General features: G+C 33.6%; 3 protein-coding genes across 3 annotated transcripts in view; 1 reads left to right on the forward strand and 2 right to left on the reverse strand.

Annotated features, from left to right (window-relative positions):
- LOC142230828 (uncharacterized) overlaps window positions 1-10,139 on the reverse strand; it is a 108,663-nt gene extending 98,524 nt beyond the window's left edge. Inside the window, exon 1 of the mRNA XM_075301453.1 lies at window positions 9,496-10,139. Within this exon, the coding sequence (XP_075157568.1) occupies window positions 9,496-10,139 (644 nt within the window). The remainder of the gene's footprint in view (window positions 1-9,495) is intronic.
- LOC142228375 (uncharacterized) lies at window positions 69-569 on the forward strand. The gene is made up of 2 exons (XM_075298786.1): window positions 69-170; window positions 228-569. Exons 1-2 carry the CDS (start codon window positions 161-163, stop codon window positions 503-505), a joined length of 288 nt encoding a protein of 95 aa, XP_075154901.1. The 5' UTR covers window positions 69-160; the 3' UTR covers window positions 506-569.
- A 794-nt stretch (window positions 10,140-10,933) lies between the features above and the next one.
- Window positions 10,934-14,344, reverse strand: part of Vsx2 (Visual system homeobox 2) — a 245,793-nt gene continuing 242,382 nt past the window's right edge. The window contains exon 4 of the mRNA XM_075301454.1: window positions 10,934-10,944. Within this exon, the coding sequence (XP_075157569.1) occupies window positions 10,934-10,944 (11 nt within the window). The remainder of the gene's footprint in view (window positions 10,945-14,344) is intronic.

Below are 14,344 nucleotides of genomic sequence, written 5' to 3' on the forward strand. Positions count from 1 at the left end.
ACTTAATTAAAAGTATTAAACAAATAATCACACACCTATCATACAGATGGAACTATCCGGCAGAGAACTATAAATAGTCTGAGAAATATGGCAGAGTATGTCAAGTTCAAAACTTATTTCCAAGTGTAACGTCAAAGAGAAAAAATTTTGATTTGAGAATATGAAGATCTGTAAGTTTTGCAAAACGATTGCAACGAAAACGTGATAACTGATCCTTATATTTACAGTTTTATGTTGCTTAACTATTTTGGCTTGCCTTTTGGCCTCAGCCCTTAGTTGCGATCCGAACAGTGATAATAAACCCCTTTGTACTGAGGAAAACTTGAATGTACCCATTCGTAATTTCTGGGATCCCACTGCCTATTGGCTGTGCAATTTCGTGGGCGAAGAACCAGAATTGGAACGTTGTGATGTAGGCCATATGTTTGATTCTGCCTTGGGCGAATGTGTTATGTGGAACAAATGGGTTTGGACCAAGCCCTGTCCCGATGTATTAAATGTATAAGTTTCTATTGTATGCAGACCCAAGAAATGAAGAAATAAACATTTTTTTCAGCGTATATGCTAAATCTGGAGTGCTTATTATCCTTTAGTTAGCAATTAAACAAAAAATTTTGGAAATGGCAACTTTTTTGAATTTCTGAATTTTTAAAATTTTTAGAAAAAATTACGTTTTGGGTTTTGGTGAAGAGATAATTAAGTCCAGTACATTGAAAACAAGTAAGTGAGTCTAAGCCTTAGACTCTACGGTCAGGCATAAGCGTAGGAAGGCCTCTGGGGAGGGGGCTTAGTCCCCCCCAGAAAAATTTTAGCCCCCCCAGAATTTGAAAACCTATTTACGATTTTACATTTTTATAAAAATTACTAGTGTAACCCGGCCCGCTTCGTTGCGCCTTCCGAAGCGTATTTGGAGAAACATTTTGCATTAACTTAGTCAACTATATCCTTCATGCTTAAAACAAATTCGAAAAGATTTGAATTCTTTTAAACAAATCGACCTACTTGATTTTTCGTTTATAGGTACAAATACGGCGCGAGAGGGTGTACCTTCTTCTATATTTCTTGTGAATTTTAAGTGTGGTTTGTCAAGGAAAGGTATCCTTCTCCTCAACATATCTGAAAATTAAGCACTATATTATAATAACATACAAAGACTTACTGTTTCTCATCATTTAAATCGGAAAAATCAAAAATAGTAAAAAATTTTACCACATTAATATTTGCTAAAATGTTGGAAAATGATGCAACCTCTACGTTTGCTGCCAATTTCATGTAAATTTAAGTTCTTTTCTAAAAAGAAGTCTGGCAGAAGTCTGTGCAAAAATCATAAAATTATGTATCGAGTTCCCATTTACGGAAAACCCTCTACTTTCAATTTAAGAAAAAAAAAAACGAACAAAAGGGAACCCCCTCCCCACCTTCACTCCACTGCGACGTGATATCGGACTATCACATACCCTATATTAATTTCAAAAACTACTCAATGGTCCCTATAAATTCTATCGAATTAAATCAACAAAATTTATTTCACTTTTCCCCTTCCCCAACCAGATATCAAAAAATCATATACTAATTTAAAAATCATGTATAAAATTAATCACCTCCTCCCACGTTCCCTGTAAATTTCAAGTAGATCGAAGATGTTTAAATTTTGCTCTATTGTTTTAAAGGCACGTCACTTTCCCCGATACAATATCGACAAACACCGTAGTGAATAGCACCCCTAACCTTCCCTGAAAATTCTTGAAACTTTCCTTCAAGTGTAGGGGGGGGGGGGAAGGAAGTGTCCTCTTCGTTCATAACCTTCCCCACTGCCTATGTACATTTCAAGAAAACTTTGTTTTTTTCCCAGTTTTAGAGGAGGACCTCCTCCCCGACTATATATCGAAAAGTGATGTAGCGTATCTTTTGTAAACGTCCCAGAAAATGTCAAGCAAATTATAAGCCTAAAAGGGCGGCCTCTCTTCCGTCCAAATATCACAAAATCAGGTATTAATATCGTAACCTCTCCCCAGTCCTCTGTAAATTTCAAGTAACTCGGTAAAAGTTTAATTGTTTCTCTGTATGTACTTAAGAGAAGCGGATGTCTCCCTATGCCCTTTTATTTTTATTAAAAAATCAAGAACCTGATATAAATTTCATAACCCATTTTTTCAGTAAAATTTCAGTCGGGGGAGTTTAGTTTTGTTTGTACTTTCAAACAAAAAAATTCAAACTCCCCGACCAAATATCGAAAAATAATGTAGCGGATTTTTGTCTAGATGCCAACCTCAACATTCAATGAAAATTTCAAGCAAATCGCATAATTTTGTTCCAAGTTTCAAAAAGTCCGACGAAGGGGAGGTCCGCCTCCGCGACCAGGTGTCAAAAAATGAGGTACCCTATTTTCACCACATGAACGCCCCCTACGATCTCTGAAAGTTTCAAGTAAATCGGTTCAGCCGTTTCGGAGCCAACTCGGAACATACAAACAAACAAACAAATAAACAAACATAGATTGAATTTTATATATATAGATAATAAAAATTTGTGCGTTGTACGAGTATATAGTACAACGCACAAAGTTCCACTAAAGACTTTCATGCACAATCGAATTACTTGGGTTGTGGTAGAAGTCTGATATTTATGAAATAAAGCTGTGGTTGAACTTATGATTTAGTTGAATAAAAAATAGTAATTGATATTAAAACTATTCTTTCATAAATTAATATCTTAATAATGCTGCAAAAAAGCGTCGCCAAAAAAGAAGTGAAAATGTTCTTTTTGGGTCTGGAAGTGGTACAAAATTGGCGGAGAAGCGATGAATGTAATATGAACTTGTCATAGAACGAATGTCCACCGTTTCAACAACCGTTGCAATGAATTTGCATCACTTCTTAAGGTGTGATCCGAATTCAGTGTTTTGAATGTGAATTAAAAATTTTGTGATATTTTCCCAAATAAATAATTTTTATACTTTTTTATGATTTTTAATGCATTCTAACGCTTGTTTGAAACGTTTTCCCTCGAATATTTTTATATATTATCGATTTTTCAATAATGGATTTAGCATTTTTGTTGCAAAATTTGAATAATTTGTACCATTTTATTTATTCTTACTCTTTTTTTAAACTATTTGAAAAAAGAAAGCAAAAAATTACGCATTAAAATATAAAAAAATGTAGTAAAAAAACTTCCTGTGTAGTTAAAATAGTTAACTTCTTTGTGAAGACATTTTTGGAAGTGCTTTAAAGTTGTGCCTTTAGAACAACTCCCAATTTTTTGCTGGGAAAAGTGTGGAACTACCCTACAGGAAATGGATCAACCACAGAACTGGTACAGGACTAGTCCCTGGTGTGTATGGACCAGTCCCAGTTCTGATCAAAATGTATGGAAGGGACCGTCCACTTTAACATGGGTTTGTCATTGACGGAGTGAACTTACATTTTAGGACGCGTCTTGGACTCATCCCAAAGGACACGTCCTGGGACAATTTAGCAGGAGCAACCCATAAACAGGTCCTCAGGAATCAGTCTCAATTTTATGAAATAAAACATTAGTTGCACCTATAAGTTCAGTCTATAAATTTTTAGCTAGGGGGGCTATAGCCCCCCCCCCCCCCCCCCCCCCCCTCCTAGGAAAATTGTCTAGGTACGCTAATGAGGTCAGGCGGGGCCGACTATATTATATTCTACTCCATTTTGTAGATCCATATTTTGGATACCATGTCCAATCCTTCAAATTTGTACAAAATCTCTAGAATTAAAACTTAATCGACGGAGCATTCGGCCCCGCCTGACCTTAGGCTCTAAGGTCAGGCGGGGCGGACTATATTATATTCTACTCCATTTTGTAGATTCATATCTTCGATGCCATGTCAAATCCTTCAAATTTGTCCAAAATCTCTAGAATTAAAACTTAAATCGACGGAGCAGAATGTTAGTAAAGCCAAGTATATACGGCCGTAAGTTCGGCCAGACCGAATCTTATGTACACTACACCATGGATTGCGTAGAAACGTCTACTAAAGACAATTACTTGGGTTGTGTTAATACTTGCCGATGGTAATGTATCTTAAAACTTCTTAACATCGTCGTCTGAATAAAGACAAATAATTACGAATCGATATGAACTTTTGCGCGGTAATCAGAGAGCCAGAAGTGAAATATGGGGGTATATAAAAAATTATGAAACGATATGAAACAATTTTTGTGTGATTGGGGATCGGTTTATCTGGGGGCTATATGTACCTATAGACCGATACACCCAAAGAAGGAATATGATCACCTCATACATTTTGTAAGAGCAAAATGTTATTTTTGGGTGGTGACCATGTAACATGATGGTCGCAACCATGTTATTTTCTCGGAAATTATGTATCTGCTTTCGGCAAGCGGGTTATGTTTGACGAGAAAACAACATTTTTGTGGCAAACATGTTACATGGTCACCATACAAAAATAACATTTTGCTCTTGAAATATGTTTGAGGTGATCATATTCCTTCTCTGCGTGTGTGGACCAATTTTCCCATGGATGTTAGCGGCCGTATACTAGCACACTCTACCAAATTTCAACCGAGTCGGATGAAATTTGCTCCTCCAAGGGGCTCCGAAGGTCAAATCTGGGAATCGGTTAGTATGAGACTATATATAATTATGGACCGATATGGACCAGTCTTTGTGGGGTTATTAGTTGCCATATACTTACAACACGTACCACATTTCAACCGGTTTTGCTGAAATGTGCTTATCACGTAACTCGAAGTAAAACTATGGCCTCTGTTATCATATGATCAGGCGAAAGCCATAATCAATAGGGTTCTACTCTAACCCAACTTGAAGACGATTGGACTAGAAATGCGACATAGACTTTGATTACAAAAATGCGTTCTCAGACAGATAGACGGACGGACAGACGTACATGGGTAAATCGACTCAGGGGCATGATTGCCACAATTCGCAGAAGTCTACCAAAAATGTTAGATTTTTTACTGTTTGGTAGATTGGTAGAATTCATCGTATTTTGGTAGAATTTTCTATAGAAACCAAATTTTCTACAGAAATACAATTTTGACTAAATTTTCAATAGAAATAAAATGTTGAGAAATTTTTCTATAAAAAAAAAAATTTAAAAAAATGTTCTATTGAAATAAAATTTTTACCAAATTTTCTATAAAAATACAATTTTTACAAAATATTCTATAGAAATAAAATTTTGACAAAATTTTCCATACAAATGAAATTTTGACAAAAAATGTTCTATAGAAATAACATTTTCACAAAAGTTTCTATAGAAATAAAATGTTGCCAAAATTTAATATAGATATACAATTGTGACAAAATTTTCTATAGATATAAAATTTTGACAAAAGTTTCCTTAGAAATAAAATTTTGCAAAAACTTTCTATAGAAATAAAATGTTGACAAAAGTTTCCATAGAAATAAAATTTTGCAAAAACTTTCTATAGAAATAAAATTGTGGCAAAATTTTCTATATAAATAAAATTTTTACAAAATTTTCTATAGAAATAAATTTTTGACAAATTTTTAGAAATACAGTTTTGACAAAATTTCCTATAGAAACAAAATTTTAGTTATATTTGTTTAGTTCGGCTCGAGGTCGAACTAAACAAATATAATTAACAATTTAAAGGCCAACTATCAAACAACAACGAAATAAAATTTTGACAAAATTGTCTATAGAAATTTCTTTCGAATGAAAAATTATTTTTTTACACTAAACACAAAAATTTGATCAACATCTTCAAAATAAAATATTTTTAATTTGTCCGAAACTAAACGTACTAAACTTTCCAGATTTTAATTCTCGCACTCATTCGAATAATACTGGAATAATCTATCTATATATATAAAATTCAATCTATGTTTGTTTGTTTGTATCCGTTGGCTCCGAAACGGCTGAACCGATTTACTTGAAACTTTCAGAGATCGTAGGGGGCGTTCATGTGGTGAAAATAGGGTACCTCATTTTTTGACACCTGGTCGCGGAGGCGGACCTCCCCTTCGTCGGACTTTTTGAAACTTGGAACAAAATTATGCGATTTGCTTGAAATTTTCATTGAATGTTGAGGTTGGCATCTAGACAAAAATCCGCTACATTATTTTTCGATATTTGGTCGGGGAGTTTGAATTTTTTTGTTTGAAAGTACAAACAAAACTAAACTCCCCCGACTGAAATTTTACTGAAAAAATGGGTTATGAAATTTATATCAGGTTCTTGATTTTTTAATAAAAATAAAAGGGCATAGGGAGACATCCGCTTCTCTTAAGTACATACAGAGAAACAATTAAACTTTTACCGAGTTACTTGAAATTTACAGAGGACTGGGGAGAGGTTACGATATTAATACCTGATTTTGTGATATTTGGACGGAAGAGAGGCCGCCCTTTTAGGCTTATAATTTGCTTGACATTTTCTGGGACGTTTACAAAAGATACGCTACATCACTTTTCGATATATAGTCGGGGAGGAGGTCCTCCTCTAAAACTGGGAAAAAAACAAAGTTTTCTTGAAATGTACATAGGCAGTGGGGAAGGTTATGAACGAAGAGGACACTTCCTTCCCCCCCCCCCTACACTTGAAGGAAAGTTTCAAGAATTTTCAGGGAAGGTTAGGGGTGCTATTCACTACGGTGTTTGTCGATATTGTATCGGGGAAAGTGACGTGCCTTTAAAACAATAGAGCAAAATTTAAACATCTTCGATCTACTTGAAATTTACAGTGTGTTGGCTTACAAAGTGCATGGTCCGCGGTTCGATTCTCCGTCCAGGCGAAAGGTAAAAAAATTTTAAAAATTTATAAAATCGTATAATTTCTTCTACATTGTTGGTATTACAGGAAAAGGTGTTAAGAACTAAAAAACCTCGTGGATGTGAGAAAGACGTGAGGGAAAATGCAATTAGCAAGAAAACAATGTTTATACCCTTCACCACTACTGTGGTACAGGGTATAATAAGTTTGCGCATTTGTATGTAACGCCAAGAAGGAGTAAACATAGACCAACCTTTTAGTATACGGATCGGCTTAGAATTAAATTCTGAGTCGATTTAGCGATGTCCGTCTGTCTGTCTGTCCGTCTGTCTGTCTGTCTGTCTGTTGATGTATTTTTGTGTGCAAAGTACAGCTCGCAGTTTGAGTCCGATTGTCCTAAAATTTGGTATAGGGTCCTGTTTCGGCTCAAAGACGATCCCTATTGATTTTGGAAAAAATCGGTTCAGATTTAGATATAGCTGCCATATATATTTTTCGCCGATTTGGTCATAATTGGCGTGTATATCAACCGATCTTCCTCAAATTCCGTACATCCGAATATTTTATGGGTCTTGAAAAACTTGCAAAATACCAGCCAAATCGGTTCAGATTTAGACATAGCTCTCATATATAGCTTTCGTCCGATTTACACTCATTTGCCCAAAGAGGTAAATTTTTTGTTCCGATTTAGTTGAAATTTTGCATAGGGAGTAGAATTAGCGTTATAACTATGCGTGCCAAATTTGCTTGAAATCGGTTCAGATTTGGATATATCTCCCATATAAAGCTTTCGCCCGATTTACACTCATATGACCACAGAGGCCAATTTTTAACTCCGATTTAGTTGAAATTTTGCACAGAGAGTAGAATTAGCATTGTTGCTATGCGTGCCAAATTTGGTTGAAATCGGTTCAGATTTAGATATAGCTCCCATATATATGTTTTTCTGATTTCGACAAAAATGGTCAAAATACCAATATTTTCCATGTAAAATCACCACTGTTTAGTCGAAAAGTTGTAAAAATGACTCTAATTTTCCTAAACTTCTAATACATATATATCGAGCGATAAATCATAAATAAACTTTTGCAAAGTTTCCTTAAAATTGCTTCAGATTTAAATGTTTCCCATATTTATACCCTTCACCACTACTGTGGTACAGGGTATAATAAGTTTGTGCATTTGTATGTAACGCCAAGAAGGAAAAGTCTGAGACCCATCGTTTAGTATACCGATCGTCTTAGAATTAAATTCTGAGTCGATTTAGCGATGTCCGTCTGTCTGTCTGTCTGTCCGTCTGTCTGTCTGTTGATGTATTTTTGTGTGCAAAGTACAGCTCGCAGTTTTAGTCCGATTGTCCTAAAATTTGGCATAGGGTCCTGTTTCGGCTCAAAGACGATCCCTATTGATTCTGGAAAAAATGGATTCAGATTTAGATATAACTGCCATATATATTTTTCACCGATCTGGTCATAATTGGCGTGTATATCAACCGATCTTCCTCAAATTCCGAACATCCGAATATTTTATGAGTCTCGAAAAACTTGCAAAATATCAGCCAAATCGGTTCAGATTTAGATATAGCTCCCATATATAGCTTTCGCCCGATTTACACTCAAATGACCACAGAGGCCAATTTTCTGCTTCGATTTAGTTGAAATTTTGCACAGGGAGTATAATTAGCATTGTAGCTATACGTGCCAAATTTGGTTGAAATCGGTTCAGATTTAGATACATCTCCCATATATAGCTTTCGCCCGATTTACACTCATATGACCACAGAGGTCAATTTTTAACTCCGCTTTAGTTGAAATTTTGCACTGGGAGTAGAATTAGCATTGTAGCTATGCGTGCCAAATTAGGTTGAAATCGGTAAAAAATTTAGATTTACCTCCCATATATATGTTTTACTGATTTCGACCAACATTTTCCTTGTAAAATCGCCACTGCTTAGTCGAAAAGTTGTAAAAATGACTCTAATTTTCCTAAACTTCTAATACATATATATCGAGCGATAAATCATAAATAAACTTTTGCGAAGTTTCCTTAAAATTGCTTCAGATTTAAATGTTTCCCATGTTTTTTTACTAACATTGTGTTCCACCCTAGTGCATTAGACGACTTAAATTTTGAGTGTATAGATTTTGTAGAAGTCTATCAAATTCTGTCCAAATCGAGTGATATTTAAATGTATGTATTTGGGACAAACCTTTATATATAGCCCCCAACACATTTGACGGATATGATATGGTATCGAAAATTTAGATCTACAAAGTGGTGCAGGGTATAATATAGTCGGCCCCGCCCGACTTTAGACTTTCCTTACTTGCTTTTTACTAACATTGTGTTCAACCCTAGTGCATTAGCCGACTTAAATTTTGAGTCTATAGATTTTGTAGAAGTCTATCAAATTCTTCTAGATCGAGTGATATTTAAATGTATGTATTTGGGACAAACCTTTATATATAGCCCACAACACATTTGACGGATGTGATATGGTATCGAAAATTTAGATCTACAAAGTGGTGCAGGGTATAATATAGTCGGCCCCGCCCGACTTTAGACTTTCCTTACTGGTTTTAAAATGATTTTATATTTTTTGCGACAAAATTAATTGTCCAAAAATAATTCTATTTTTAATTTAATGTACAATAGGTACGTTTCTCATACAGTACTTTACTTTCGGCTCACCATCGATAAAAACAAATTTGAAGTTTATTCAAAAAACGCAATTATTTACTCACCTAAATGTATCAGGATCTTGCATTAAATTCGTCCCATAAATATCACCAGCTGCTGCAGCAGCAGCCGCCACTGCTGTATTCATAATCATATGAAAGTCTTTGGTTGTTGTTGCTCCAGCACAGGCACTGGCATTTGCAGCATCCAAAAGAGGATGATACGAGGGTGTAGATTGTGGAGCCAGTGATGATGAAGATGATGAGACAGTTGCTTCGATATTTTTCCCCGTTGCATTTAAGGGTTGACCTGTAGGCCTCGAAGTTTGTGACATAAAATGATGGTGATTACTATAAGGCAGAGTTGATGAGGACGATGGTGATGCATTGGCAAAATAATTTGGCATTTGTTGATGCACTGGTGAAGCTGCCGGAGAATTGAGATCTATATGAGGTGAGGGTGTTGAAATGGTTGTAGCTGTGGGCGTGGTGGCAGGGGATGATGATGGTGGCGGCAATGACGACGAAGGCGGTGTAGGGCTAACCACATTTAAAGATTCTGTTGAAGAACTTAATTCTCGTTGACTTTTTGATAATTTTTCCTGTGAGTGTGGAATATTTGTTTCCATGTCACCCTCAGGATCTTCGGGATCACTAACACCCGAATCATCACGTAATGTATGTTGGGCATCTATGGATTTACGATGCATACCTTCAATGAAAGCACAAAGGATGGGGGGTTTATTAATTAAATTATTTCTTCCAAGCTGGTGACACAGAGAGGAGATTTTTAATTAAATTTCTTTAAATAGGCTTTTGCGTATAAAGTTAATCTTTTCTTTTACTTTTGTGGTGTAGTATGTAGTATGTCCTGCCTACAAACCAAAAAATTCATTGCTGGCTATTTGCTGTTATCCTTAAGGCTCAATGTCAAGTTAATTTGTTGGCAAATGTTGATCCTTTTATTTTTATTTATCATAACATTTAAGCCGATTTAAGCCACTCAAAGGGGAAAAAACAATTGTCTACAAAAACTACAACAACAAGAGCCTTAGCAGTGGAGAATGTCAACAGAAGCAAATGCCATAGGATGAAGTATGAGGACAATAACAACAACAACAACATCAAGAGCTCATATAATAGAGATGGTACAACAATAGACCGACAAACAAGACAATGTTATAATGAAATTTCAATAATCATTTCAAAAGAGGCAGCCATAGTAGGCTTTGGGTAGTTTAGTTTTTTTTTTTTTCAAAAGGGTGAGATAATTTTTGGGTGGTGGCACTAATAGACTCATGCCAATTGACTTTGTTTTACATTTTCCATGGCAGAGATGGTAGGAAGTTATGACGCTACATTAAGGTGGGCAATAATTTCGCCTTCCACTAGTTTACACTAATAGACTCATGCCAATTGACTTTGTTTTACATTTTCCATGGCAGAGATGGTAGGAAGTTATGACGCTACATTAAGGTGGGCAATAATTTCGCCTTCCACTAGTTTATACAAAATCTGCGAATAAAAAAAAATAATAAAAGCATAATTTGAAGGTATTAGCCTAAATTATCAATTCAAAAAATTTAAAAAAATGTAACCTTGAAAATTTATGATTTTCACCTATGAAACACCTCTTTTATGTAAAAATTATTGGATACTCTTTCAGGGTTGATAGAGTTGAAACTTTTGTACTTTTTGAGTGAAAAAAGTACCTTGCTACTGCCGCAACCAATTCCGTACTTTTATGAACATATTTACACGCAGAGAGGGAATATTATCACCCCAAAGATGTTCCATGAGCAAAATGTTATTTTTGTATGGTGACCATGTAACATGTTTGTCACTAAAATGTTATTTTCTCGTCAAATATAACCTGTTTGCCGAAATCAGATCAGATGATTTCCGAGGAAATAACATGGTTGCGAAAACCATGTTACATGGTCACCACCCAAAAATAACATTTTGCTCTTAACCCAGATATGCCGACCGTACTACATGTAGTACACCTGTTATGTTCAGGTTTCAGCGTTTACAGTGCTTTACATTTTCTAATCTACTTGTTGGTGTGCTACAGAATATAACGGCCCGTCGGCATATCTGGGTTAATACATGTTTGAGGTGATCATATACCTTCTCTGGGTGTAACTGCACAAATTTAAAAATGAACACCTGTTCGAGGAAGTCTGATCAAGTTGATACTTTTGTATTTTTTGAGTCAACAAAGTAACTTGGTGTCCTCGTGACACATTCGTTACGTTGCGAAAATCACTTAAGTGAACAAACACCACCACGTTCAACTAAGAATCAGGGGTGTGGAGTCGTTATCAGAATTTCCTGCAAAATTTGGAGACAATTTTACCAAAAACCTACCCTTATTGTTGTTTTTGATTTCAGCTTAAAACCATGCATTGACTAAAAGCCCTATAGACTGCAAGACGGTTGCACCCAGAGAAGGAATATGACCACTAGATAGGGTCAGGGCCTAAAGGAAAAAAAAGTTGATGCGGTCACCCCCCGTTTTGTGGCATATACGAAGACAATTTCGGAACATCAAAACTTTTTTTTGTGCTACAAAACTGGGTGGTGATCGCATCAACTTTTTTTCGTGACCCTATCTAATGATCACATCAAACATGTTTCAAGAGCAAAATGTTATTTTTTGACGGCAAACATGTAACACGTTCGTCGCATCAATGTTATTTTCTCAAACATTATGTATCTGATTTCGGAAACCATGTATATGTTTGCATAAAAAACTACATTTTTGCTACAAAAATGTCCCATGTTCACCACTCAAAAATAACATTTTGCTCTTGAAACATGTTTGGGGTGATCATATTCCTTCTCTGGGTGTGGATGGACAGCTGTTACGGAATTACCACATTCTTCATCAGCATCCTTTACTTGCAGCAAAACTATCAACCAATTATCAGAATAAATTCGGGTAATTCACTAAAGTGAACTACACTATAGGATTTTTTTTCCAAAATTTTATTTCTGTAGAAAATATTGTCAAAATTTGATTTCTATAGAAAATATTGTCAAATTTTGATTTCTATAAAAGATCTTGTCAAAATTGTATTTCGTTACACAATTTTGTCAAAATATTATTTCTATAAAAAATTTTGTCAAAATTTAATTATTATAGAATTTTTTTTTTTAATTTTATTGTTATAGAAAATTTTGTTAAAATTTTATTGCTATCGAAAATTTTGTTAAAATCGAAAATTTTGTCAAAATATTATGTCTATAGAAAATTTTGTAAACATTTCATTCCATACAAAATTTTGTCAAAATTTTTTTTTCTATAGGAATTTTTGTCAAAATTGTATTTCTATAGAAAATTTTGTCAAAATTTTATTTCTATGGAAAATGTTGTCAAAATAGTATTCCTATAGGAAATTTGTTTCAAAATTTTATATCTATAAGAATTTTTTCAACGTTTTATTGTTATAGAACATTTTGTTAACATTTCATTCCATAGAAAATTATGTCAACATTTTAATTCTATTTATAGAGAAATTTGTCAAAATTTTTTTTTTCTATAGAAAATTTTGTCAAAATTTTATTTCTATAGAAAATATTCTCAAAATTTTATTTCTATAGAAAATTTTGTCAACATTTTGTTTCTATAGAAACGTTTGTCAAAATTTTATTTCTATAGAAAATTTTGTCAAAATTGTATTCCTATAGGAAATTTGTTTCAAAATTTTATATCTATAAGAATTTTTTCAACGTTTTATTGTTATAGAAAATTTTGTTAACATTTTAATTCTATTTATAGAGAAATTTGTCAAAATTTTATTTCTATAGAAAATTTTGTCAAAATTTTATTTATATAGAAAATATTGTCAACATTTTATTTCTATAGAAACTTTTGTTCAAATTGTATGTCTATAGAAATTTTTTCCAAAATTTTATGTCTATAGAAAATTTTGTAAACATTTCATTCCATAGAAAAATTTTGCCTCTATAGAAACTTTTGTCAAAATTTTATTTCTATAGAAAATTTGTGAACATTTTATTGTTATAGAAAATTTTGTCAATATTTTATACCTATAGAAAATTTTGTTAAAATTATTTTTCTATAGAAAATTTTGTAAACATTTCATTCAATGAAAAATTTTGTCAAAATTTTATTTCTATAGAAGATTTTGGCAAAATTTTATTTCTGTGGAAAAGTTTATCAAAATCTCATTAACCCTTTCACTACCGAAATAAACCTAATGATAAAAACTTTTATTTTTCTTCTGTTTTTACTTGTACTAACAGCTTGTAGAACAAAAATTATCATTTTGAAAACCTACCTCAATTACTTCACGAGCTATATGAGCTTGTTCTGAAAACTTGATTCTTGAATTGTGACCACTTGGTCTTACGAAAATAAACGCTATTTGGCCTATAATATCTTTCAAAGTGTGAGGAAAAATACAAAAAGAACCCGTAAAAGTATCAGCTATAGTTGTTGTATAAATGTCCATTTACTAGAAACATGCAGTACAAATTTTCGTATTTTTCGTTTTTTGTTAAAGAAGTTTATAAAAATGCATTTTAGACCTCACCAATATGGATAATATTTATAGGTTATTTAGATTGAAGCCTCTACTTTAAAATAGCATCGAGAAATAAACCGAAACTAAGTGGGAAAATAGAATTTGGTGTCTTTTTCGAATGTCCTTCTAAGTGGACATCGGTAGTGAAAGGGTTAAATGAATTGTATTTAAAAATTAAACTACACAGAAAACATTTTCCGTAGTTAAACTAACTAAATGTAACTTATTTTATTGGAACAATTTTATTATTTTTATCGAAATTTTCCACAGTTTAATAAAATCTTACTTTTTTTAAGTATGTCTCAAAAATTTTATGAACTAAACGTGAGTATAAATTTCAATGACCGTACACATAAGTTCAA

The sequence above is a fragment of the Haematobia irritans genome, chromosome 3, assembly GCF_050003625.1.
Source record: "Haematobia irritans isolate KBUSLIRL chromosome 3, ASM5000362v1, whole genome shotgun sequence".
Classification (NCBI taxonomy): domain Eukaryota; kingdom Metazoa; phylum Arthropoda; class Insecta; order Diptera; family Muscidae; genus Haematobia; species Haematobia irritans.